This window comes from Musa acuminata, chromosome BXJ3-9, assembly GCF_036884655.1.
Source record: "Musa acuminata AAA Group cultivar baxijiao chromosome BXJ3-9, Cavendish_Baxijiao_AAA, whole genome shotgun sequence".
Taxonomy (NCBI): domain Eukaryota; kingdom Viridiplantae; phylum Streptophyta; class Magnoliopsida; order Zingiberales; family Musaceae; genus Musa; species Musa acuminata.
The window spans coordinates 38,992,976-39,015,850 of NC_088357.1; the positions used below are offsets into that span (position 1 = coordinate 38,992,976).

The 22,875-nt window shown below is 37.7% G+C and overlaps 1 protein-coding gene across 4 annotated transcripts in view; it reads left to right on the forward strand.

The window, feature by feature from the left end:
* The window catches only part of LOC103998506 (lysine-specific demethylase JMJ17), a 53,572-nt gene extending 34,107 nt beyond the window's left edge, over positions 1–19,465 (forward strand). For 2 of the 4 annotated variants that reach the window (XR_001975627.2, XR_010500895.1), the window contains 13 exons: positions 96–171; positions 1,258–1,407; positions 1,489–1,622; positions 4,976–5,096; positions 5,179–5,252; positions 12,133–12,274; positions 12,638–12,787; positions 15,541–15,636; positions 15,720–15,815; positions 15,900–16,108; positions 16,593–16,792; positions 16,976–18,461; positions 18,606–19,465. Coding sequence is in view for 2 of the 4 variants with exons in the window: in XM_065165839.1 (XP_065021911.1) it covers positions 96–171; positions 1,258–1,407; positions 1,489–1,622; positions 4,976–5,096; positions 5,179–5,252; positions 12,133–12,274; positions 12,638–12,787; positions 15,541–15,636; positions 15,720–15,815; positions 15,900–16,108; positions 16,593–16,836 (1,492 nt within the window). In the remaining 2 variants the exon portion in view is untranslated. The other 2 variants (XM_009419990.3, XM_065165839.1) reach the window with 2 other exon arrangements.
* Positions 19,466–22,875: the final 3,410 nt, after the last annotated feature.

Consider the following 22,875-nt stretch of genomic DNA (forward strand, 5'->3'; position numbering starts at 1 on the left):
CTTTGTTTGTCCTTTGTTTTAGCCTAAGTGGGATCATTATCGGATTTTTCTTCATATTTTTAACTAAACCTAATCTGTTCAATGCGTTGATGCAGATCCTGGTTGAAGCAAGTTAATGCTTGTTTTCAACTGCCTAGTGAACAGCTTTGGCCTTCTTTGTTGGAGCTTAAGGTAAGCCAGTCACATGCTATGATCAAATAGTTCGAGTGCCCTAGATAATTTCTCCATTCTTACCAGATACAAATCAACTGTCCGGCCACATTATAGCCATTGCTTTTATTGGCTCAAATAGATGGTGTTTGTTGTCTATTAATAATTTGTCGTGATCATCATAGTCTCAAACAAATTTACCAATAAATTAGCAATTGTTTGTGTCACTAAGACATCTCAATAGATGTCGCAGTTTTTAGTCTCCTCTTTAGACTACCAATGTTGGTTCTTTGCATGAATGCACATATTAGACAGTTAAGTGAAATTCTTGGCTTTTCTAACTTACAAGAGATTATTTTTATATGTATTATTTATTTAGTAATCTACATAAGATATTTGAAGACCATAGTTTTGTAAATCAGGAACTAGAGATGTGCTGAACTTTGTTTCAAAACATTTTAGATGGTTATTATTATTATTATCAAGGATTGCCTTTTCGGGTACCAGACCCATTTCGGCAACCTATCAGACCGATACATGCTGATCTGTACCAAACATGGTATGCCGGTGTGTACTAGTGTTTTGACAAGGAAGAGAAAGAGGGTGAAGAGGAAGGGGTGGTAGAGGAACAAAGATGGTAGGAAGGAGGAAGGAAGAAGAAGAAGCGGTGGAGGAGGAAAAAGGAAGAATAAGAAGAAAGAAGAGGAGGATGAGAAGAAGCATCAGTTAAGTGGGAGTGGCAAAGCAGAAGTGACAGTGGAAGCGGAAGCAGCAGCTGCATTGTACATGAGAAGAGGGCTTGCGTTCGCGAGCCCTAATTTGTTTTTTTAATTGCTGAGTTGGACAGGGGCTCACCACTTCTTTTGATTATTTTTATTGTTTTAGCTGGGCTGCCCGAAACAGGGGTGGTCTACATATCGGCCCATGCTTGGACCGGTATGTACTGGCCATATCATACTATTTCGGGCAGTACAGCAGTCTATGATTATTGTAGTTTCTTTAGAATTTTTGAATCATTTGCTATTTTACTGACCTATATAAAACTTGCTAAGTTAAATAGTCTTGCTTTGGTGTCTGCATTGGTCATTTAAATTCTCATCATTGCAGGAACATGGAGAAGCTGTTGCCTTTGAGTGTTCTGAGTTTTATAGAGTAGCTTCTGAAGTAGGAAAGATTGAGAATTGGATGTCTGAGTGCCATGTTCTTTTGGACCCAGTAGTTGGTGATCTTGATTCCTTGTCAGCTGGGCTAGTGCAAGTATGTCATGTCATCAATTTTGCATATATTATTGGTTAGGAATTCCTAAAGAAGTTTACACAGTTATTATTACCTTCCCAGATCAAAGGTTCACTTGACAAGGCTTTGTGTGTCTATCGTGGTTCCAAAGGACGAAGAGCCAGAGAATTCTCTGTTTGCTGCCCCAATTATGCAGGGAATGAAGAAGTATATACTTGTCTCGTATGTGATGATCGGTAAGGTGCCTGATTAACTTGTCAACTTAGATTACAATTTTGAAGTTTTACGACATAAATTGGTGCTACGAGACTTGCTTATCTGCTAATAGATTTGGCCACTTAGAGTTGGATTAACTTGGCTGATAGTATAAGTGGGCTTTGAATCAATTCTCAGGCCTGAAGATTGCCGGGCTCGATTATGCTCATAATGTAATATATTATACATGCTGTGTAACTTATTTCTACTGATTGGGTTCCATCTTAGTGGATGCCAAATAGAGCTAAGCTAATCTGAAGTCCCAGTCATATAAGAAAAGTTCATGGGACTGATCTTGAAGAGCTTTTAATTTTGAATTAACTAAAGTCATTGGGTGCTTGGGCAAAGTGTGGTGAGATGAGGCTCGAGCAGTTGAAAACAGGTTCAGGTGGGCACCTTCAATTGGGCGCAACCTAGGCACACGCTTGATCTCAAACGCCGAGTGCTTCAAGCGGACCTGAACCAAATCTAATTGAGTCAAGCCTGAACCACACCAAATTGGGCTTAGTTTGTTGATTATGGTTTGACTGAGCCAATAAAATGTGAGCCTAATTCTTCCTCACACAACACCCACTCACCCATGAAAACTTGTTTCTTTTCCTTAGTAAACCTAATCAGTGGCAGAGTGTCTCTGCCTCTCCAACGATGAATGGTGATAGCGCCTTCCTCTTTAATGGCGAATGACGATTACATCTTCCTCGGCAAACGAATGATGTTGTCTTCCTTCGGCGAGCGACTTCTATGCGTTGAGTGGATCTCTAATGGGCTCTTATTGCGGTAAACTCTCTCTCCCCCAAGGACCATCGTATTTGCTGACTAGTGGTATCAGTCAATGGATGGACCTATATGTATTGGTCAGTACCACCGTTTTGTTCATCAATACATTGGTATGCCAGTACATAGTAATTTTTGGAAAAAGGCTGAAAATTGGCCAGAAATTTTAAAAAAATCCCTTAGACTTTTTGTCCTAATTTAATGGTAATTTTATTATATTTAATTAAGAATAGAGTATATATGAGGCATAAATAAATGCATAAGGCTGTGATTAACCTTAAATACCCCTAATCTGGCTGTAAATGTAAGATAATATACTTAATTGGGTCTAGAAAAGGAGAATAATGTTATTTATATTTAATCATTGTAAATTTGCATAAATAAAACATAGAAAGAAGCTAAATATCTTTAAATTGGAGATTAATTTCAATAAATCTTGACTTCTAATCCATTTTTCATCCAAATCAATAGTTTAATTATCACTAATCATCGACTACGAACTTTAATCATATGCAAGAGTGTGAGAATAAAAGAGTGAATGAGAGTGAGTGAGAGTTGAGTGAAAGAGGGGGAGAAGGGGATTGAAAGCCCTAAAAGAGGCCCAAGTGGTCAATTTGATGGTTGGGGTTAAACTTGACACAATTTGGGACCCATATCGGTTTGATATTCTGACAGATACTGACCCGTATTGATTGGAAATTCTTGTATCGGTCGATATAGCTACATCACCCGTGTCGACTGATACCTGACCTTTTCCTACGTACCACTCGAAACGGGCTGATCTGTGTACCTGTCAGTTGACCAGTACATATCGCTCGTTTCGTGCCATTTTGAGCATATCAAACATTGCCTTCTCTTTTCCCTATCACTATCATCCCTTCTGATCTTCCACTATCCCTCCCCCTCCCTACTGAGCCTTCCTAGACCTCATCAACCCCCCTGTCCATCCTCCTGTTCTCCTTGATAGCTTTCCTCTCTGGACCCATTGGACCCCTCTCCTTCCTCCTTGATAGCTCCCCTCCTTCCTCCCTCCTCCCTTCCCAACCGACATTCACCACACTCTCCTCCTCCGATAGCTTAATGCTCCCCTCCCATCCGAAACTCCATAGACCGTGATAGCCCCCTCTCCTTCCTCCTCCCCAATAGCTCCTTGCTCCTCTCATTTTTATTTTAATGATCATATTTCTCAATAATTATATATATTTTATATTTTGATATTCGTGAGTGCCTCACTTCACTCAGGCAGCCATTTTGGCACCTTGCCACCTTTTAGCGCCTAGCACCTTTGACACCACTGGCTTGAGGCTTAAATTGAATATCACTTTTGTCTTTAGTCAATTTGAGTGAATTGAAGTATATTCCTTATTAATCTGCTTGATTTGGACTTGCCCTTGGAATTGCACATTTTAGGCTGCTAATTGGCCGTAGCAATAGACTTTTGTTCAGGTTGTGGCACCATCTCTTTGCCAGTTGTTGTGGTCTCATCATCTGAGTCCCTTTGTATTTGTTTGGTTGTGATCACTTTTTTAAAGGAGTTCTGCTTCTATGTACTAATTCTCCCACTTCTGGATATATGCCTGCTAATTCTATGTCTACCTTGCCACCTTTTAGCGCCTAGCACCTTTGACACCACTGGCTTGAGGCTTAAATTGAATATCACTTTTGTCTTTAGTCAATTTGAGTGAATTGAAGTATATTCCTTATTAATCTGCTTGATTTGGACTTGCCCTTGGAATTGCACATTTTAGGCTGCTAATTGGCCGTAGCAATAGACTTTTGTTCAGGTTGTGGCACCATCTCTTGGCCAGTTGTTGTGGTCTCATCAGCTGAGTCCCTTTGTATTTGTTTGGTTGTGATCACTTTTTTAAAGGAGTTCTGCCTCTATGTACTAATTCTCCCACTTCTGGTTATATGCCTGCTAATTCCATGTCTACCTTGCCACCTGTTAGCGTCTAGCACCTTTGACACGGTTAAATTGAACATCACTTTTGCCTTGAATCAATTTGAGTGATTTGAAGTATATTCCTTATTAATCTGCTTGATTTGGACTTTCCCTTGGAATTGCACATTTTAGGCTGCTAATTAGCTGTAGCAATAGACTTTTGTTCAGGTTATGGCACCATCTCTTGGCTAGTTGTTGTGGTCTCATCATCTGAGTACCTTTGTATTTGTTTGGTTGTGATCACTTTTTTAAAGGAGTGCTGCTTCTATGTACTAGTTCTCCCACTTCTGGATATATGCCTGCTACTGGAAGCATGTGAAGAAGCAATCAACTGAAACATTTTATTTATTATACAAATATCGAAATAAAAAAATCAGGTTGTACATTTTTTAGTAAGTAATTCAGAACTGTAAATTTTTTTGTGAAATGTTGACTCAGGAGGAAATTGGAAGCAGATAGAAGCTAAAAGCTATTTAAGTTAATTTGCATTTGTATAATTGATTCTACTGTTTCAAATGTGTATCTTGACAAGCTAGAATATGCGGAATTGACTATTTGTCAATTAGGGTTGACATGTATGTTTTATTATTCTGAGGAATATCATAATTGAGTTGACAGGTTCCATTACTCATGTGTGGGACCACCACTTGCTAATGCTGGGATGACTAGTGAGTATTCTTGTCCTTTTTGCCTGTGTGTGGAAAGTGGATCTCTACCAAGAAATGGAAACCAAACATTGGTAATCATCTTATAGTCAATTTCCACATTGGATATATTGAGGGAACTTTTCATTCATCTTATGTTGGTATTGCTTGTTACAGATATCTAGAGGAAACTGCCCGGAAATTAAATCATTCTGCGAACTTTTATATGCTGCAAAGGATTTCCATGCAAGGTAAAGAGAATCTAAGATGTTTTATTTTTGAGATGCGTACCTAATTATACAATGTGATATTTCCTTCTAACGAAGTGCAGATATTTAATAAAACAGCCTAGTTAACTTAAATAATTACAAACTAGAACACTGATTTATGGACATAAATGTTCTCATTTCCATTGCCTGAAGATTTTTAGAGTTATGAATTATTTGAAAATTTTATTCAAATTCTTTTGACTTAAGCAGGTTTTTCTTTTTTGATTTTGGTTTCAATGATTGCATAATGTGATTTGCTCGATTCGGAGGCTGTATCATATTGCTATAGCATTTCATGTATTGATTGTCTACCTTTGTATCACTACAACCTCTCTAAGACTAGAAATATTGACTTTCATTTATCTATTCTCATTGTTCTTGTTAGCCTCTGCTTAAGCTGGAATGTGTGGTGAGTGGCCTACAACCTTTTGGTAGGATGACCTTATGTGTACTAGTGGTGATGACAACATTATGGTTCACAAATAACAGTACTATAAATTAAGATAATCTCTCTGTAGGACACTGAAATTTGCTAACCAAGTAAAATCATGATGAATTTGAAATTTGATGTGATATCTCAGAACCTTCAAAATCCTCTTTATGCTATAGAATTTATTTTGAGAAACTAAAATGGCTTGTTATAGTCATTTCTTTGTTTAGTTAATAATTATTCAATAAATGTAAATTTGGAAATTTAATTAATTCAATGATATCTACATTTGCAGGTTAGGTGCTGATTTAAATTCACATCGATTTGTTTTTGTAACACTAATTTTCAATTGACTCAGGGATTATGTGCAAGTAATTAAAATACAAAGCAAAAGTTGGCAGTTGAGAGATAAGACCTACACCGAAGTCATAAGGCTTATCTGCTCTCTTCTCTTTTCACACATCTCGCACACAAAGGCCATTTTCTCTTTTGCTCCATAGCACTTTCCACTCACATGCACGCACGACACCTTTCACCTATCAATCCTAGTGCTAATCAATTAAATACATACCATAACTTCTACAATTCCAATTCTTAACACTAATCAATTTTATCTTCATCACTGAAGTGCCAGCGGTTTGGGAGAGCTCAACATGGACACATGGAGTACATTTGACCATAGTTATCACTTTTCAAAAGGTTCAAAACTAGATCAGATTAGCTGGTTCAACAAGAAAAATGTACTAGACTGATAGAACCCTTGCAGATTCTAAACTTGGGGTTGATCTCTTTAGGGGATCGGCCTCCTTGGAACTCTATAGGGGTTCCTCCCTCCAAGTTGCTGCTCAAAGGCTGCAGAAAAGATTCATCTGTTGCTTAAGAAAAGTGATGGAATACATAGCTATTTATAGGGCTTCTAAACCCTAACTCCTAATAGGACTCCTACTTAAGACTCTTACTTCTAACCAACTCCTAATAGGACTCCTACTCAAGACTCCTATTCCCTTACAACTCCTAATTCTTCTAAAAGAAAAAACCTCCTATATGAATGTCCCTCTCAATTAGGACTCTCCTAGCTAGAGTCCTAACAGAATGTCCCTCTCAATTAGGACTCTCCTAGCTAGAGTCCTAACAGTTTTACATGAATGTCCCTCTCAATTAGGACTCTCCAAGCTAGAGTCCTAACAGACCCGCCCTCTTCAAATCAGCCTTGTCCTCGAGGCTGATGATTCGTGAATTCTGGGAATTTGATCTTCAAGTCATCATAGTTCTCCCAAGTGGCATCTTCTATTGGTAGGTTCGCCCACTGTATTAGCACTTCATTAGCGGGTTGTCGTCGTCGAGTCACGATCCGTCGATCAATAATGGCACATGGCTGGGTCTGGAGTTCTCTTTGGGTAGTCATATTTGGTGGGTGGCTTTGGGCTGTCTCCAAGCACCTATTTAAAACTTTCGTCTGGCTGTTGGTTTGTGGGTGATATGTCGTACTCCTTTTCAATTTAGTACCCTGCATATGGAATAACTTTGTCCAAAATCTGCTCTTAAAGATGCAAGTAGAATTTGTCACAAGCACAATGCGTCCTTTATAGCATAATTCTTTTGAGTCCCGATTGTAATGAGCCACGGAGCTTGGTGCTTCCTCTAATTTTTTTTTTATCTTACTGGTCTCTGAATCTTCCTGCCATTCCATCTTAATATCCTCAAGGAAGTCGTTGGTTGGAAGTAAACGACCGAAAATTCAGCTTGCTCGGGTAGCTGCGAAAGCGCATCTGCAACAACATTCTCTTTTCACCTTTTGTAAGTTATTTCATAATCAAATCCAAGAAGTTTTGTTACCCATTTTTGCTGCTGAAGGGATAATATCTTTCGCTCCAAAAAGTACTTAGGCTTTTATGGTCGGTTTTAATTTGAAATCGTCGACCAATCAAGTAGGGTCTCCACCTCGTTGCTGCGCACACAATGGCAAGCATCTCATCATATGTTGACTTATTTTGATGGGAGGGAGATAATGCCTTGCTAGTGTATACGAATGGTCGACCATCTTGCATGATAATGACTCCAATTCTGACTCCAGATGCGTCGGCCTCAATAACGAAGGGTTGGTTGAAATCTGGTAGTGTTAGCGCGGGCGTCGTCGTTATGGCTACCTTAAGTTTGTCGAAGGCAGTGGAGGCTCTGTCCGACCATTGGAAGACATCTTTTTCCAGTAAGGAAGTAAGTGGTGCACTGATCTTTCCATAGTTTTTCACGAACTTACGGTAGTAGCCTGTTAAACCCAAAAAGCCATGTAGCAATTTTATGTTCCTCGGGGTAGGCCAGTTTTGCATTGCTTCAATTTTGAAGGGGTCCACCATCACACCTTCCTCTGATATGATATGCCCAAGATATTTCACCTTTTGTTGAAGAAAGTAAAAATTCGTAGTGGCCGTTGTGTGTTCGAAAGACGGTTTTCGATATGACTTCTTCATACACTTGTATTTGATAATACCCGGATCGAAGGTCCGGCTTTGCGAAGATTTGTGCTCCCTTTTATCTAGCAATTCATCTGCTATTGGAATAAGGTATTTGTTCTTGATGGTTATGCCATTGAGAGCTCAATAATCAATGCATATTCGCCATGTTCCGTCCTTCTTGCGTACAAGTAGCACCGGTGAAGAGTAGAGGTTGCAACTTGGCCAAATAACTCTTGTTTCGAGCATCTCTTATACAATCCTTTCTATTTTATCCTTCTGGAGATGTAGATACTGATATGGCCGAGTATTTGCTGGAGGTTTGCCTGAAAGAATTGTTATATAATGATCATGCCGACTGGTAAGAGATAGGTTGTGCGGTTCGTCAAATATATCTAAAAATTCAGCAAGCAAAGGAAGTAGGTTTGGATCTTCAAATTCTATTGACTCTCCCTTAGTTTGCTGCTCAAGTTGTACCAAAAGGCCGCTGCATGCTTTATGCAAAACCTTCTTCATTTGTTGTGTGCAAATCGTCGTTATGTCACCCTCACGTTTCCCGTTCAGTATCACCTGTTTCTCCTTACTGTAAAATTTCATAATTAGTTGCATAAAATTCCAAGAAATATCACATAATGTCGTCAACCATTTAATTATGAGCATGGCCTCATGATCATCAAGAGGGAGAAGGAAGAAATCTGCAATTATCTCTTGGTCCTGCAGCAATAGTTTCTCCTGCGGGCGCCTACGATCATAATTCAAAATCCGTCCGTCGACGACCTTAACGTCAAACCTGCTGCAATTCTCAATAGATAAGGCCATCTGGATAGTAACCTTACTATTTATAAAGTTATTAGAACTGCCCGTGTGGATGAGAACAGTGATCGGTTGTTGTTTGAGAAGGCCTCCAACTTTCATCGTTTGCGGGTTTGAGTAGTCGGCTAGTGCATGTACCGTAACTTCAGTCGGTTGTGGCTCTTCATCTTCATCTTCTTCTTCATGTTCAAGGCTCTCTTCTGGATGTTCAATGACCTCTTCTTCTATTGGTTCAATCATAAGAAGTCTCCCTTTACTACAGCGATGCTCACAGCTCCACGGCTCGTCACAATGCCAACATAACCCCTTCGCATATCGCCCCCGAAGCTCTTCTCTTGTTAACCTCTTTGGTGTAGGGACTTGGTCGATTGTAGGGGGGGCTGAGGGCTTCAATATTACTGGTTGAGGAGCGACCCTAGTCCTCCGAGCTTCATGGTTCAATTGCTCCTCTTGATGTCATGCGAAAGAGATGGCTGCCATCAACGTATACGGTTGTCGCGCTTTAACTTCTCCTCGGATCTCCGGCTTCAAGCCCTCAATGAAGGTCCTCAATAGCTGTTTTTGAGACCAATCACGAGTTTGATTAGATAACCTTTCAAACCTAGTTTGGTACTCCTGAATGGTGGAGGTTTGTCGGATCTTTGCTAGTTGTCTGTCAATATTCTCGTAATCGGTTGGTCTGAAGCGGATTAGCAGTCCTTCTTTGAATTGTCGCCATGAAAGAACTCCATAAGTATGTTCAAACCAGTCAAACCACTGTGTAGCATCCCCTTCAAGATGTATAGCTGCAATTTTCACCATAGATGCATCCGCGGTTTTGTGGTACTGAAAATATCGCTCCGCGCGCGAGATCCAACCAAAAAAGATTACAAATAGATGGGTTAAGGCAACAATATGCGGCTGAAATTTTCTGCAGCACAGATTTTTAGGTATAGCAGATTGGACGTAAAAGATCAGTGGTTTATATTGAGAATTTTTTGATGAAACCAAAGGGAAATCCACTGTTAGGAAGTGTCAAAGCTGTCTTAAAAAATTCGTAGAGATTTGGATAGAAACAATATAGTATCAAGATCAAACAAACAGTGCTATGCGACTGAAATTTTACAGTGCAGATTTTCAAGTATAGCAGATTAGACGTAAAAGATCAATGGTTTATATTGAGAATTTTTTGAAAAAACCAAAGGGAAATCTGCTGTTAGGAAGTGTCAAAGATGTCATAAAAATTTCATAGAAATTTGGATAGAAAAAGCACAGTAGCAAGATCAAACAGATTGTACTATGCGGTTAGAATTCTGCAATGTATCTTTCGTCGTAGAGATGAAAACTTTGTGACGAAAGGTTTATGCAGCAATATAGGAACAGTTTTTTTTTTTTTTTGGATTTTCGAATAAGGATAACTAAATTGTAGCAGCAGTAAGGTAGGAAACCAGAACATGTTGCAATTCATGGGGAGATCAAAGGATGATCCGCGGTGGTGGAGATGATGGCGGAATTCGGCGACGATCTTTTAAGCAATTGTGGGAATTGCTTTTGGCGGTTGTGGAGGGCTGATGGATGGCAGTGGAAGGGCAGCAAGATGCCAAGAACGCTGCTCTGATACCAGGTGATAGAACCCTTGCAGATTCTAAACTTGGGGTTGATTTCTTTAGGGGATCGGCCTCCTTGGAACTCTATAGGGGTTCCTCCCTCCAAGTTGCTGCTCAAAGGCTGCAGAAAAGATTCATCTATTGCTTAAGAAAAGTGATGGAATACATAGCTATTTATAGGGCTTCTAAACCCTAACTCATAATAGGACTCCTACTTAAGACTCTTACTTCTAACCAACTCCTAATAGGACTCCTACTCAAGACTCCTATTCCCTTACAACTCCTAATTCTTCTAAAAGAAAAAACCTCCTACATGAATGTCCCTCTCAATTAGAACTCTCCTAGCTAGAGTCCTAACAGAATGTCCCTCTCAATTAGGACTCTCCTAGCTAGAGTCCTAACAGTTTTACATGAATGTCCCTCTCAATTAGGACTCTCCAAGCTAGAGTCCTAACACAGACTCACTTACCACTGAAGGTTGAGGGTTCGATACCTCATCCAACATAGTTTTTGAAGGTTCTGACTAGCCTCGCTGGTTAAGACCTTGATAGTTGATTGCAAGGTCCTGAGTTCAAATCTTACCTTCGTCACTTATCCTTTGCTAAAAAAACAAAACCAAAAAAATTGTAAAGTGGTTACTTCATCGATCGGATTCTACTGTTGGATTGAAAATGTTCTGGCTGGTTTTCTGCTAGCTGAAAGAATTAGCCAATTCAAATCCAGACTGGGCCACTCTACAATCACTTAAAATGCGAAAAACCTCTCTTGTTCCTGTTTGAAACAGTCATTGACTGGTATTACTTCTGTCCATTTGTGTTTAGTCGCTATCTTATGCCTCAAGACCTTGGAAAAAAATCAAGTCCTTAGTCGCTATCTTAATAGCAGAGGGAAAAAAATCTAAAAGAGCCCTCAAGACCTTGGAATCAAGTCCTTAGTCACTATCTTATGCCTTATTTTCATCAAAATTCTTAATGTTTAACTTTTTTCTATTTTTTGTTTCTTATGTTTTTATATATGTTTCTTATTTTTGTAATCTCTTTTTCTCTGGAGACGTGATTCAATTGATTTCTTTTTTCCTGGAGACGTGATCCAATTGATTGACCAATTTGTCCAACTTTTGACCCATTAACCAGACGCTTGGTCAAGTTGCTGCCAAATCCAGATCTGGTAGTTATGCTTTTGATAATAAAAACAACAGTTAAGGTTGTTACCTAAAGTGCTCAATTTTGTAAATAAGTATGTGAATTGAATTTTTGGTATTTCACTAATTTTCTCACGAGGACTTCTTTTTTCAACATAGATTTTTTATGACAGTCAATATGGTTACATGAGATTTATTATTCTTATGCCCTTTGTTTTTTCAATTAAATGACAGTCATAGATTGAAATTGATGATCTTTCTCTCCTGTCATGAGATATTGTTGTTCCAAAACTATTGACTTTGCAGCATCAATTTGTATTATGTGCAGCATTGAACTTGCCTGATTGATTAAAATCCTTAAAAAATGTATATTTTTTTTGTCTAAGTTTCTCAATTTCATTTAGTAGTATTATGTTATTGGTCAACTGATTTTTTATTGCAGGTTCAAAGAATTGAATTTGGTAGAAGAAATTGTTAAACAAGCACTGGAGTGCAAGTTTAATTTAACTGAAATAGTGCATCATACTACTTACCATGGCAATGACCTCAGCTCTATCTCAGAGAGTTTTCTGAATGCCTTGAAGGTTCCTTTTCTTTTGTCTTTCTTTATGCAGTTCGACGTTAATTTTAAATAATACAAGTTGCAAATTCCTTCACATTTAGAGAGAAGGAAATAATTGTGCACATTGGTTGGCACTTGGCAGTTGGCACAATATGCCAAAAACACAAAGGCCACCAAGACCTGGAAAAACGAATGGCCTCCGGGTTTTTTTTCCTCTTTTGTGCTCCAAGGAGCATGGTTTAGTATGTAATAACCTTCTTCAGGAATAATACTTTCTATTTTCTGAAAAAAAAAGTAATACAAGTAGCTATACTTTTGTTATGGTGGTTTCATTTACTTAATTTCCATGCATGGTAACTTCTCAGCCATGGTCTCTATCTATCAGGCAATAGCAGTTGCTGGGATATATGATCATGAAGATTGCTGCAACCTTGAGTTGGCATTGTCTAAAAATTCATGGAAAGTCAGAGTCAAAAAGCTTTTGAGGGGATCAAAGAAGCCTGTCCTCCAACAAATTCAGCGTCTTATTAAAGAGGTAAAAAGCATTATTTGTTTTGTCATTGCTGGATTTCTTTATCTGATATTTAGTCTTTTGAGTTAGATTTGGGGATTTTATCAAAAATATTTGCATATAAAAATAATAATCCGTAGCTTGAAATGAACATCTGCTCCATGTCCAGATTTTTTTCCACTGATAACCAATTGTAACTTTAATTGTAGTGTCAACTAGTTATTAATCCTTCATATCTAATAGACTTGTAGGTGGTAACTAATATGAATAAAATTTCATCAGAAAAAAAATCCTTCCGGCTTTGTTCTTTCTGAGCAAGAAAGCAAGGTTCATCTCCATGAAATAATGGCTGACTATGCTGCTTGGTTCATACAGTGCCATCAGATTACTGACATTATGTGCCAGGAAACTGAAATCCTTTGAATAAAACCTCTTAGGAACTTTTTCAGCAATGAGAGAAACTCGTGTGAACATCCATGCAGGAACCGTACCATCTATTGTAAGTTGACCATGAAAGGAAAAAAATTTGCAAATTCATGCTCATGTCAAATTTGCAATTTGCTATGTCAAAGGTGCAGCTCATGTGAAATAAAAAAGGGCTACATATTATCTTGACCCATCAAAATCCTTGTACTGATGTCATTGACCAAACCACTCCATGGGTTCAAATATGATATTCTTTGTAATCCAAAGTTATGTGATTTTTATTTTTTCATAAATCCACCCAGCAATATTCTCTTTTAACATACTTTTCAAGCTGGGGAGATATCATAACAAGATTCATATCTCATCGTAGCTATGCTATAGGTGTGATAAGTGATCAATTAACCAATCCCTCTCTGTATATTGAAAGTGAAATTAATACTGTAGAATTATTCTTTGAATCGAGTAATCTTAGCAATGACAGACCATTTCAATGGGAAATGCAACATTGGTTGATTTTGTCAATGGCTAATCTTGAATTGGAATAACCTCTAGGAGCTGATCTCCACTACAGCTAGCTTCAACTACCTAACAATTTTCTTGAAGCTCATGCTTCGCAGTGCTACCTTTTGGTTCTGGCATTTTCCCATCACAAGTAATGACTGATTGTAATATATAGAAGTACACATTAGCTAACTATATATCGATGCTTTTGTCGATTTTCACTTTAGCACGCAGCAGCAGAGAGGGGGTTTGATTAATTAAAGTTTGGATTCACACTCTGTCCATGCTTAGCCCCCTTATTTCTACATTGTCAACAGTTTCCATGACTAACAGACCAATCATCTTTGGCTAAATCCATCAGGACGATGACCTTTGCATAAAGAATATATTCAACTGTCCCTCAAGAGATTGCCAGATACTTGTCTGTTTTATTCTCCTCATGGGTAGTATCAAGAGTTTTAATTTTGGGTACAGGTCCAGATCAAGGCCAGAAGAGGTTTGAGCCATACTGACATATAGTGTGTTGTTACACATACCGTGTTTTGAAAATGCTGAAAAATAAAAAAATCACTGCCTAGTATAAGCCCTGTATCGGGTAGTACAAGTCCTGTGTCCGACGGTATAGGCCCTAGGCTAGATATATTGGGTGGTGTGGGCCCTGTATTAGGTGGTCCAAGCCTTGTGCTATCATCGGGTTTATTTATCCTGGTCCATGTACTGGTAGGCTATTAGACTGGTCAGTACCGAACCATACCAGATGGTATTGCAAACCTCGGGGTAATATATGGTAATCAATACTAACATCTGCTTTAAAGTGATGAGATGATCTGTCATGTGCTTAACAAACTCAAGCTCATTTAGAGGTCCAGCAAGATGGCGAACAAGAAAATATTTTTCTGATGGGAATTAATGAAAGCATTTAATTTTCAGCAAGCAGGCTTCCTTTGAGCACTATCCTATTAATTAAAGAAAATTCTGACACCAATCTGCCAAATGAAAAACCTCCAGCTGTTTTCGTGACCTTGTCATAGTTGATTTTAAACAGAAAAATACCATATGTAAGAACTGTCTATACTTTGTCTGAGCTGTCCTCTAACTTGAACTAGTAAATTAAATTCCTGGATAGGAGCTGAAACCAAAGGGTGTATTAATTATATTCTCCATCAAGATGTTATAAGTTAACTAAGCTCATCTTAAAAAAAAAAGGATTAAGCTCATATTTTCTGTGGAGACTTCATTTTATCTACTCTCCCACTATCTTTTTAATAAGATCGTACCAAGACATGATGGTGCTGGCCAAAGACAGCCTCCCAGTATCTCATGGTGTGGGCCAAAGAAAGCCTACCAGAACATCATGTTACGGACCTAAGCCATTGTTGACCCATCATTCCCATTAACACATTAAGCAGAATGCTATTTATGTTACAGAAATAGTATGGTTTTTCAAAATCCTATTTGATATTTCAGCCTTTAGTGCCTATCTTGAGTTAAAAGAACCCAGAAAGATTACTGCTTTGCTGCAATAGCTGAGAAAGCATACCCTCTTCGAACATTTAGATCCTGTTCAGATTTCACTGAACACACTTTGACCAGTTACCTCTGTGAATTATCATCCACAAACTACAGATCATGTGAATAGTTATTTAGTTCTAGACATAACCTTACTGAATCCAAGGCTATCTGAAGGATGCTGATCTTACAGTGTTGAACCTTTTAGTTTTTAATTGTTGTGGAAATGGGCTCACTTGAAAAACCATAAATTATGTCATTTGCTCTTCTCTTCCCCCTGCTTGATGCTGTAGGGTTCTATTCATGCATTCAGGTGTGGTTTCTATGTAATGACATTGCAGGGTATAGCTATGGGCATAGCATCTGAAGATCATTTTATGAGGGAAATTGCAGAAGTTCGGCAGATAAGCTTGCGATGGGCAGATGTTGCCAAAAAGGTGTAAATGACTTAGCACTCCATAAATGTTGCTTGACTTTGTGTTAGATGCATAATACAAACCAATGTACTTCTGTTTTTCAGGTTATATCAGATTCAGGGGACCTTGCACTAAGCGAGGTCTATAAGCTTATAAGTGAAGGTGAAAATTTACCTCTTAACTTGGAGAAGGAGTTGAAGGTATATACTCTTGTACAATGTAGAATTTGAGAGACTCTTGCAATCAGCTATTACTCATCCTCATTTTTATTCAAATTGATTCAGTCTTTAAGAGCTCGAAGTTTACTTTATTGCATCTGTCGGAAGCCTTATGATCAGAGAGCAATGATTGCTTGTGACCAATGTGATGAATGGTACCATTTTGATTGCATTGACTTGCATGAACCACCTCAAAAGACCTTCTATTGTCCGGCATGTCGGCCATCTCTTGAGGAGTTTATATCTCTTCCACAAGCGATGCGCAATGAAGAGAGGTAAGAAATGGAACTGTATGATTTCTTAAGTCTGTTATTGCTAACAGTTTCTTGATGCAGTTCTGTCATTACAATGCTAAATTCACTTTTGTCCAGGAATACAAGTATCCATGTCTTATAGAATAGCTGTCAAGCATGCTGGTATTTCATTTTGTTCTATTACACATCAGATAAAACTTGACTTTTGAGACTGTAAGACTATTTGAAAAAGACTTAAAGGTGCAAGGAACAAAAGAGCTCTACTTCTCGCAAATTATTTTCTCAGTTGTCGAAGATGTAATTGAAATGCCCTTCTTTCTATGAAAGAGTTAAATATGGTTCCTTATTATGTTCAATAACATACTATGATGCTTCAATGCAAACGTATGGTGAATTATTTCCTAGAGAAGATGAGATTTTGATATGATATTCCATGTTTAGGCCTTTGTTCTTGAAACATATATAACTTTTTCAGGATATTAGATCATTTATCAAAATTTTGCAGATCAAGCAATGTAGGTGGACCTGATACACCCCCAGTCTGCCAGAGAGAATCAAAACGGAGAGGTTCAATAAGTTTTGGATCTAATTTGCATCAGAAATTGCAGGATGCAGTTGATTTACTGGAAGTTTTAAGATTTAGTGACATTGATCAATTATGGAGAGAAAACAAAAGGCCTCTTCACAGAACAGCCAAAAGACGTAGTAAGTTGGGAGGTGTTTATGTTATTTTGGCTTTCAATTTTTAAAAGAATAGTCCCCAGTCATTATTCTTGTACTGTTTATTCTTTAGTTATTCATTTGGTGATGGCTTTACATGCAATAACATTGTTGCATCTTGCATCTTGCATGATACCTTGCCTTCGTACATGATCGTCATCAACCTAGGTCTACACTGCCGGTGAGATCTCATCCGTGAGTAAGACAATGCTAGAGATGAAGCTGTCTTCTTAATTTTCTTGTAATCAGTTATTCAATAGTTCATAAGCACTTAATCCTTCCTCATTCATTCGTTTGGAGATTTCCTTAAAATTTTGCCTGTTGGAACTATTTCTTCTGAGCTTATTGTTTGATTATATCTCATTTTGCTCTCTCTATGAATCCTGAGCTTGTGAACTTGCATCTTCATTGGAAACCTTTTGCTGTGACCTTTGATTAATTTCTAACATGTTATATGTGTAACTCTTCAGGGAATTGCTTGTTCCCTGACTGAAGAACTTGCTTGTTCCCTGACACATCATGGGGTCACAGCTATTTGCCAAATTGTGTTTTGGTGCTAGTGTAGCTCATACCCAACATGTAAAGATTGCCTGTTGTGACAAGGATTTAATACCAGTCCCATACTAGTTTTGGTAAGCTACCTGACCGATATGGTACCAGAGTATCAACCTGTACCATTTGGTCTTATTGGATAAAATAATAAAAAATAGTAGCGAATGGTATTATACCAGTAAATAAGGTATATACTATATACCAATTGGTAAGGTTGAGATTTGAAACCTTGGTTCCGTTCCACTCTTGTAACCATTCATGTTTAGTAGCTTAATTTTGTTTTGGAATGTTCTTACGCAACATGATAGATATCCCTGATTGTGATGCCTAATTGTCACTTCTGAGTCTGTAACTGTCCATGTATGCCTCAGTCAGACTTGCTTTGGCTTCGTGATAACTCTTGTATCCTCAACAAGGCAGTTATATGCTAGTTGATGGTGATTGGCCATGATTAAAACTGTTTTATTTGGTTTCATTCTTAAACTTTGGCATCCTAGCTGCTTTCATATCTTGCTGATTCGTCTATAAGGGCAAAGTGCTAACCACTCAATAAAGTTGATTTGTTATGGTTTAGAGAATAATGTCAATTTGTATATTTTTTTCTATATTATCAGCATGCTAATAGCTTTACCATGAAATTTAGTAATATTTTATATTTTCTTAATTGTTATTTAGCAAATTTATGTATTTTCTTGAGGCTCTTGCACAGTCCCTTATCCTACCATCTGCTTTGCATTACGATCAGCAGAAACATAGACAAACTTTATGATTATATATTTCTCATTCTGAACGGTAACTTTATAGCCAGGAAAGTCTTGTTCTCTTTATTATCTGATCTAGCTAATGTCTTTTGCTTTGTCAAGGATGGAAGGTTTCAGTATTTGATGAGTTGGTGTTCCAGCTCTTGTAGTTGTTGAGATGGTCACAATAAAAGATCTGATTTTTCTTAGTTTGACTAGTGATATTGACCTAATCAGAGCTTGATGATGGGAAAATGTCCCTCTAGCTGACCCCAAACAGTTGGGATTTTGTGGCCGCTTTTTGTTTCAAACTTCCTTTGTTCCAGTGATCTATGATCAGACTGGTGTGTCTCAGACCAAAGGTGTCCAAACAAATTTTTTTACTACTTTTAGGTTTCTGATTATTTCAGCCACTGTTTTTTCTTATAGTTTTGCTATTTAGACAAGATTTTGAAATATATCAACTGCTTACATGACTTTTTCCTTCTTTCTTGTACTTATTACAGTAAAACTTTAATCATCAACTTGGGGGTAACAATTGCCAGACTCTTGCGCTTGTGAGTACTTGTTCTTGGCAAATATGCACTGAATGCTTTAAAGATGCGACCAAAAACACAGATGGTCCACAGCTTGGCGATGATAGCCATTAGCCTGTGCATGATCATGATCCCGTTGAAGTGGGCCTCGGCATTTGCTACTGTTGCACAGGTCCATAAAGTCATGCTGTTGTTCTATGAGATGAAAAGGGTTCACATGGAGACATTCTTAAAGAACTGTTCAACATCCATGGTTGTAAGAAAGTGATGGGGATTAATGGCAGTCTATGAGGAGTCCTTTGTGTTGCGGTGCAAGTGGAAGGGTCGGGTCCACATGAACCAGGCCAAGGGAGCACGGTGACATCGGATTGATGTGAGCTGGTGGGGCCGGCCTGCTCTATCTCTGGCCTGTGGAATGTTGCAGGCCGCTAGTTGGTGCCTTTTGCTGCTGACATTTCACATGACCATGTCTACTGGGAAGATTGCGACTCCCAAGTACATATTTTTCCACATGATATGTGAGATGTCTTGGTTCCGTGGGAAAGCACTTGAACCAAATGAATTATTTGGTTGATACTAATGTCCTAAAGTTTTTTTTTTTTTTTTCTTTTACTTTGAGCATAGCCTTCTCTAGGGTATTTACCTTGTATGTTTTTGTGACCATATTATTGTTGCTTGATCCAGAGGCAATGTGTCTCACATTTAGCATCCAAGTCTTTGTCTTGGATGTATGAGATGTATGTGTATCTTACCCACTTTTCGATACGATTCATAGAGTTTAAAATCTTTCTCAATAAAAAATTATTGGCAATAGCTCCTTTGCTTCTTCATCTCTGATGTTGTCTTAGGCTAATGGTGATACTGTTGTATTTGTGGTGGCCAGGCTCTGTTGTCACCTTGCCATGTGCATCTGGAAATAACAAGGTACTTGTAATTTGCTACATGTATTTACACCTGTTTTCAAGTGGAGAACACAATAAAATATCAAAAAGGGAAGGGAGACTAAAATTGTCTCCTTAAATTTATTATTTTTAATTGCTGAGATTTTGATGTTTACTTGCCTTTGTTAAGTGCTTATTTTTGTGGTTTCTTAAGATTATAACAAACATTAGATCATCCTCTCTTTCTTTTCTTTCTTGGAAACTCCAGGATTCTTTTTCTATGACAAGGACTGTCATGCCAATCAGCATATATCGAGATGACTTAGATACAGTAGTAGAGAAGTATTGGCACATATGATTGAGGTAAGTGGGTCAACTTTCTTTTTTGATAAAAAGTAGTTATTCTCGTTCTTTTATTTTGGATTTGAGATCACTAATATAATTGGCATCTTATCCAATCCTTGAAGGGGTTTTTTCTTGTGAGCTTGAATAGTGTTTTGTTTTAGTAATTTATCATGATTTTATGAATTCTTAATTAGTTTTTCCAAAGTCATTTTCATCCCTGTCGTGATACCTACTTGCAGGAGCATAACGAGTTAGTAAATTGTTATTGTCGTTCCTTTTGAATTGCAAACATTGGATTACACAAGCATAATTAAATAGAATACCTGATTGGCTTGAAAAATTTTTAGTTTACTTCAATCTTTAGTTTTGCAGCCACGTGTAAGAAACTTTGTTTGGAGAGCAAATAATATAAGCTTGAGAGGTGGATTGATTAAGCTGTGTTCGTAGTGCGTCTCCCACATTAATTGTTGCCCACGTTCTTCCTATTAATGTTTGCTACCTCTTGATGGCAACCGCTGCCGGCCTTCTTCAGTGTATGCGAGGTATGTAACTTTTTATCTCCTTTCTTCTCTGGCATTTGGACACGCACGCACTGTCCCACATGTTTCTTCCTCTGTGACTGATGGCAGCAATACTTTTTTTTTTTTTTGTGTCTTCGTCTCAAAAGTCAACTTTTTTTTTTCTGAGGAAGAATTCTAGAGACAAGCAAGTGTAGAGTTCACTTCATAACCCATACCTTGTTAACCTACCATTTTCATATCATCTGCAATGCAATGCATCACAAAATTACTCATTTTGTGGCATCTAATCACATCTTAATTTAATGATATTAATTTCTCATTCGAGGATTTTTTTTTTTTTTCCTTTTCCAACTCGTGTACTACTAGAAATTTGATTTTTTTTATTTTTTTTTTGACCGGTCGAGATATATGTCTTTCAGTTTGATTTCATGGATTAAAAAAAATAAAAATATTATTTTTCTCCAAAGAAGATTAAATAAATAAATAAATAGATAGGATTTCCGTGTGTATAAGAACTTAATGACCAGTCCAAAGGATTTGATGTTTCTCTCAGATACCTTAGTATCATTAGCACTCTTCCTTGTATACATCATCCTGCTTAATGTCAAGTGGAGGTTGGAAAGAGTCCCAACTGTGAGAGAAAGCGACGGCATCTTTGTTGCATGGGCTTCTAAAGTTTGGTCTGCTTGTGATGTGGATAACTTGACCAATTGCTATCTCACTCATATTGCCAAAATTCTCCTTGACATTATCACATAGATTTTTTTTATTTTTCTAGTTATTATTATTATTATTATTGTGAGGAACAAACAAAGACTTCCATTGGGAGCTGTTGTATGCATCCAAATCATAGTTGAGACTTTAGGCATTTTCCAAGATGAAGAAAGGAGCCAACCACTACACTAAAGTCCGATTACACTTTTTTGTGTGTTGGACTTGGTGGCAACAATCAATAGGGAGGACCACCCAAGAAACAAGGAGGATGAGAAGGATAAGAAAATATATACATCCTCGAGTTGTAGAACATTTTATGCCATAAAATGTTTCTTTGGTAGAATAATTAGCCAAATGAATCGATAAAGAATTTTCATTAGTAATAAGTTAAATTGACAAGGCTTTCTGCAGGATCTATGGAAAGAGAGGTGACAAAAATATATAACCTCGTTGTGAAATAAATAAAATATTTATATTTATATGCATATTTAGATATGATAGAGGGCTCTTGTCATAAATTGATACGACGCCAAAGGCATATGGAAAGAGACATAAATATAAAAATAAATAATTCTAATAATATAAAAATAAGATAATTTAATCAAGCTTTCGTCAATGTGAAGTTTACGAGTGAGTGACAAACGTGAAGGCGTGATAAAAGATTTTGATAGTTTATCGTAAGCAACCAAGTTCGATCTAATTTTTATCATCTATCTTTTAAAAAAAATAATAAAGTGACATAAATATAATCGTACTTTGTTCGTAACTACTCTCCTAAATGGATATATTACAATAAAAAAATGTATATATATAATATTTGTAAATGTTAAGGGTATTATGGTCAATTACGAGAGTAGAGGAAGAGTCGTTGTTTGGGGGTCCATCGTTCACACCTTCCCGCCCCTCGTGTTCTTAACGTGAAGCAAAGCAACAACACCAACAACAGTAGCAGCAACACCAACTACTGGTCCACGAGAGACTACAACCTTCATTTCACCTCCCCGATCTCTCTCTCTCTCTCTCTCTCTCTCTCTCTCTCTCTCTCTTTCTCTCTCTCTTTCTTTCTATATATATATATATCTATAATCTCATCTCCTCTTTCCATGTCCTCTTCTATCTCAATCTGGAGAGAGAGTGTGTGTGTGTGTGTGTTTAGATGGAAGCTGGATGGTGTGTCTCGTGGTATGGGCAGCTGAAGGAGAATTCCAAAGGGATCGCATTGATCTCCCTTTTCCTCTTTGCCTTCTTTCTCCACCTATGGTTTTAGGAGATCATGCGATTCCTTAGGAATTTTCCGTCGGTTGCTGAATCTTCATCTCTCTCTCTCTCTCTCTCTCTCTCTCTCTCTCTCTCTCTCTCTCTCTCTCTCTCTGGGCTTTGGCAAACAACAGACATCATCTTCCAGGTTCTTGCTATGCTCACTGATTCATTGAATAAGCTTTTGCTATAGTAGAACATCAACTCTGTTTGCTTAACAAGGAGTTTTTGCTTTTCTTATTCGTTTTGTTCCTCCTTTTTGTCTTTCTTATTCGTTTTGTTTCTTACCGATGAAGAAACACTTGTTGGTCTATTTTTTTTTTTTCCTTGCAATAAAGAAGGACAAAAAGGTTTATCTAAATTAAAGAATTAGATCTACCGGTAATTTCATGATGAGTTTTTTGTTAGGAAACAACAAGTTTTAGGAGATTACACACGTCACATAGATTTGTAGAAACAACCAAATCAGTTCCTTGTTACAACCAAATCGGACTCCAAAGGTGATGAGCTTATTGATGAATG